This window comes from Hordeum vulgare, chromosome 1H (assembly GCF_904849725.1).
Source record: "Hordeum vulgare subsp. vulgare chromosome 1H, MorexV3_pseudomolecules_assembly, whole genome shotgun sequence".
Taxonomy (NCBI): Eukaryota; Viridiplantae; Streptophyta; class Magnoliopsida; order Poales; family Poaceae; genus Hordeum; species Hordeum vulgare.
The window spans coordinates 457997924-458001483 of record NC_058518.1 but is presented as its reverse complement, the minus strand read 5'-3'; the positions used below and the strand labels follow the sequence as shown (position 1 = coordinate 458001483).

General features: G+C 44.5%; 1 protein-coding gene across 1 annotated transcript; it reads right to left on the bottom strand.

The window, feature by feature from the left end:
* Window positions 1-1178: 1178 nt before the first annotated feature.
* On the bottom strand, window positions 1179-2965 carry LOC123414461. Its single transcript, XM_045106660.1, has 2 exons — window positions 1723-2965; window positions 1179-1537 (listed from the first exon to the last, which is right to left on the bottom strand). Exons 1-2 carry the CDS (start codon window positions 2846-2848, stop codon window positions 1443-1445), a joined length of 1221 nt encoding a protein of 406 aa, XP_044962595.1. The 5' UTR covers window positions 2849-2965; the 3' UTR covers window positions 1179-1442.
* Between the last annotated feature and the right edge of the window lie 595 nt (window positions 2966-3560).

Here is a 3560-nt window from a genome sequence, read left to right as displayed (position 1 = left end):
ACCTCCGAGTTAACATCCGAGTAAATAATGTAATCGACCTAGCAATTTGTACTTTTTTCGACAGTTTGTAATCTTCTCACACTACTTGGTAAAACTGAATAACAACAAATACACACGAGGAACCAACAAATTAAGTTGCAATTTAGCCAACAATAGACTCATACATGGGTGCGGCATGGCGCCATTCCTTCCGCCTGGTAGTCCTACTCATTTGTGCAAAATTTGAGTCAACAACAGATGTATCATCCATCTAAACATTGACCAATAGTATAAATAGGGCACACCAGCAATAGTGGAGAACCACTAGACTGAGCCAAGAAGCTAGGAGAGGAACAGGCGTACCGTAAGTCACAACATGCAAACAAGCTTCAGTAGCCCTTAAACTAAGAGAACATAGGATATGGGAGTTAACCGAATAGGATCTGGTCTTATCAGATTTATAGAGGGGGTAATTTATAAAACAAAGTAAGAAATGGCGGCATCTGTTCTTGCCAGATTGAGGTTTTTGAACATGGTCCCTTCTACGTCTGCTTTTCACATAAGATGTAAGAAGGTAATATAGGTTCCGCAGAAGCCCATGCAAGATACTCCTGCAAGAACGAATGGGTATTCAGTAGAGGCATTCTTTATGCTTCCATGATGATTACATATATTTTGTTCATATATATTGTCTACAGCATTTCAGGGTAGCAAACTTTCTCGCTCTAAAAGACCGAATTTCTCTTCGACACATATATCCTTTATGCAAAACAAATAAGAGGGCAAAAAAAGTGATCAATCAACAACAGCTTAAACTTAAACCATTGAACATACTAGTATATATTCATCGTGTTCACGAAGCAGCCTACTCCGTTATTGATTAAATTGCGCTGGAAAGACATCGACATCAGTAGACAAGTTGGCTATCAGTTGTAATGGTATCATAGCTCGGAGGCTCATTAGTACTTCCTCCGTTCCTAAATAATTGTATTTGGAGAGAACTAGTCTAGTTTTCTCCAACTACAATTATTTTGATACAAAGGGAGAACATTACTGTGTGATCCATTCACAAGAGTATGCAGCTGCTAGCACTATTTAAAATTTTAAATATGCTACTTTGTGTGGAGAGAAATGTATAATTATGCATAAAACTTTCAGCCAATTTGTTTTACATAAAAGACAACTTTCCCCAGCTTAAATGGAATCAGGGTTTGAACATTGAACAACAAAAACATCCATAGCATGGCTAACAAAAATAGAGAATTAACAAGACATGATAACACAAGTCTAGCATCACCCATCAAACTCACACCAGTATCCCATCTAATTAACTTTGAAAACCAACGAAAGACAAGCACCAAAACAGCAAACTGAATTTCAATGCTTGAGACTTTTGCTTCCTCGTTGCTATGTCAAGCTTCACTTGATGCTTCAGCCACAATTCCAGACGCCAACTCTTCAATCTAAACTTCTTCAATGCTTGAGACTTCTGCTTCCTCATTGCCATGCCCAGGTTCTTCATCACTTGATGCTTCAGCCAGAACACCACCAGCCGCCGCTGAAGAAAGAAACAATCATGGAAGAACAAGCAGTCAGTATGCTGAGAAAGCATCATAGTGTCTGCTGATTACACATTCACTATTTTTATTTGTGCCACCTGCGACTGAAATATATTACAAGTAATTAACATCTATTCCCAAATCACAACTATATATAAAAAAAGATGTTAATTAAGGTACATACCTGGAGGATGGTAGAAGCTGACGTAGGGAAAGAGGGTCCATCTGACATGTGGATGTTGATCCAGCTTGCTTGAGAGCATCTTCAAGCTTAGTGACTTGAGATCAATTTCGTAGGTGCCGAGACTTGTGGTTACAAAAATGATGTCAGTACCCTCGACGGAGCCAACCAACTCTGGTGATACTGTGAAATCACTAGCGGGAAGAATAGTCTGGAGGTCGATGTCTCTCGGTTGTGTCCAGGACACACCTCCATCGGGATCCACCTCCCTCCACCAGATGGAGAGGCAGAAAAAGAAGAGGTGTGCAATCCCCAGCCTGCCGTCTTCCCCCACCATGAGGATAGGACTGTTGCTGGCATCCTCCATCTCTTCCGGATGATGAATCTCTGACAGACAAGAGGTTCCAAAGTTGTATTCGAGAATACTGCAATCTTCAACATCCTGGTCCCGGAACAGGAGGAAATAGAGCGCGTCTCCTGCGAGTACACTAGGCGTGCAGAAACAGATTTCATCTTCATCCTCAAACATACCAATGTCGGTGACGGCCGGAGAGCTCCAACTAGCCGTCTCCGATGAGTAGACGGACGCCGTAGCAACCTGCTCTTCCTGGTGAAGGATGACGAAAACAACGCGGACTGGACCCGATTGGCAGTCACCGTGGCGGCAGTTGTCCGCAGCACAGAGCACCGAGGCAGACCAGCTTCCCGTTGCCGACATTTCGTTTTCGAGGCTGCCAAACACCGTTTGTCTGCCCGTGATGGGGTCCCAGACGACCAGCCTTGCCATATTCGCATCCTCATCCAAGTACCGAAGGAGGACCCGGCCGTGGCGACAATCTTCCACGGAATAGTGGTGCTGGGGGTCGAGGTCACGCGCGAGGAAATCCGTGGTAGGCCATAATTCGGCGCAGGGTTCCGGCCAGTTTTGGAAGAAGCCAAGCATGGGAGGTGTTTGGTGGAAGTCGCCGTAGCGGCGACGGAAGCCGTCGCCGGCGAGGAGGCCGCGCCATGGCTTGCAGACGAGGGAGGAGCGGAGAAGATTACCAGGCTCGTCCTTAGGGAGGCGGATGAGGATCTCCTCCACGAGCTCCTCCATCTCGCCAAGCTCCCGCACAAGCACCGCCGCCATCGTCGCTTGTGTTGTGCCTGCGGCCGCCGAATTGGGTGCTAGGGTTTGGAGTCGGGAGAGGACGAGTAGGACTGAGGGGAAATTTCAGACTATCTGTCTGCCGCCCCACCTACTCTTTTTCTTTTCTTAGGGTGCCCCATCTACTCTTACTATTTTCCGTTTCACAAAACAGTCCTTGAAAAGCTAAAATATCAACCGATATGCAACTCAATTGAGATAGTTTCTTTCTTTTAGCTGTCAAAATGGAATAGAATAGAGCCATCTCAGGATGTACAGAAACCTGTTACTAAGATCGATAAAAAAAGTTTATCCTCTGACTCCCCCCTTCTGAAAATTTCATTTCATGTCGCGTAATTTGTTAGGAACACATGCCAAAGGGGGTTAAACGAGGAATTTTTGGATGATTTTACCCATCGCCTACCAGATCCCGCGCGTCGACACGCACTTCAAATTCACATGCATGCAATGACCTACCGCATCCCGCGCATGTTACCTTATATCCATATCTTTGTATGTCGCTCTAGTTAACCCGTGTAGGCCATCGCTCATTCCAAAACGAAAAGGATCCTTTAAAGCTTACTAATTCGTCACGATGCGTGTTGCCACCCGGTATATTTTTATGATACAGTGGTAGAAATTTTCATAAATACAGAATCACAAAACATGTTGATTAAATTTGTCCACCACTAACGAATACATCGTTTCTTTTTTT

Bases quoted from the DNA above. Each gene is read 5' to 3' on its own strand.
- LOC123414461 (XM_045106660.1), bottom strand. From the start codon at position 2,848: ATGGCGGCGGTGCTTGTGCGGGAGCTTGGCGAGATGGAGGAGCTCGTG. The intron at 1,538-1,722 runs GTATGTACCTTA...TTCTTTCTTCAG, and splicing joins CAGCTTCTACCATCCTCCAG to CGGCGGCTGGTGGTGTTCTG.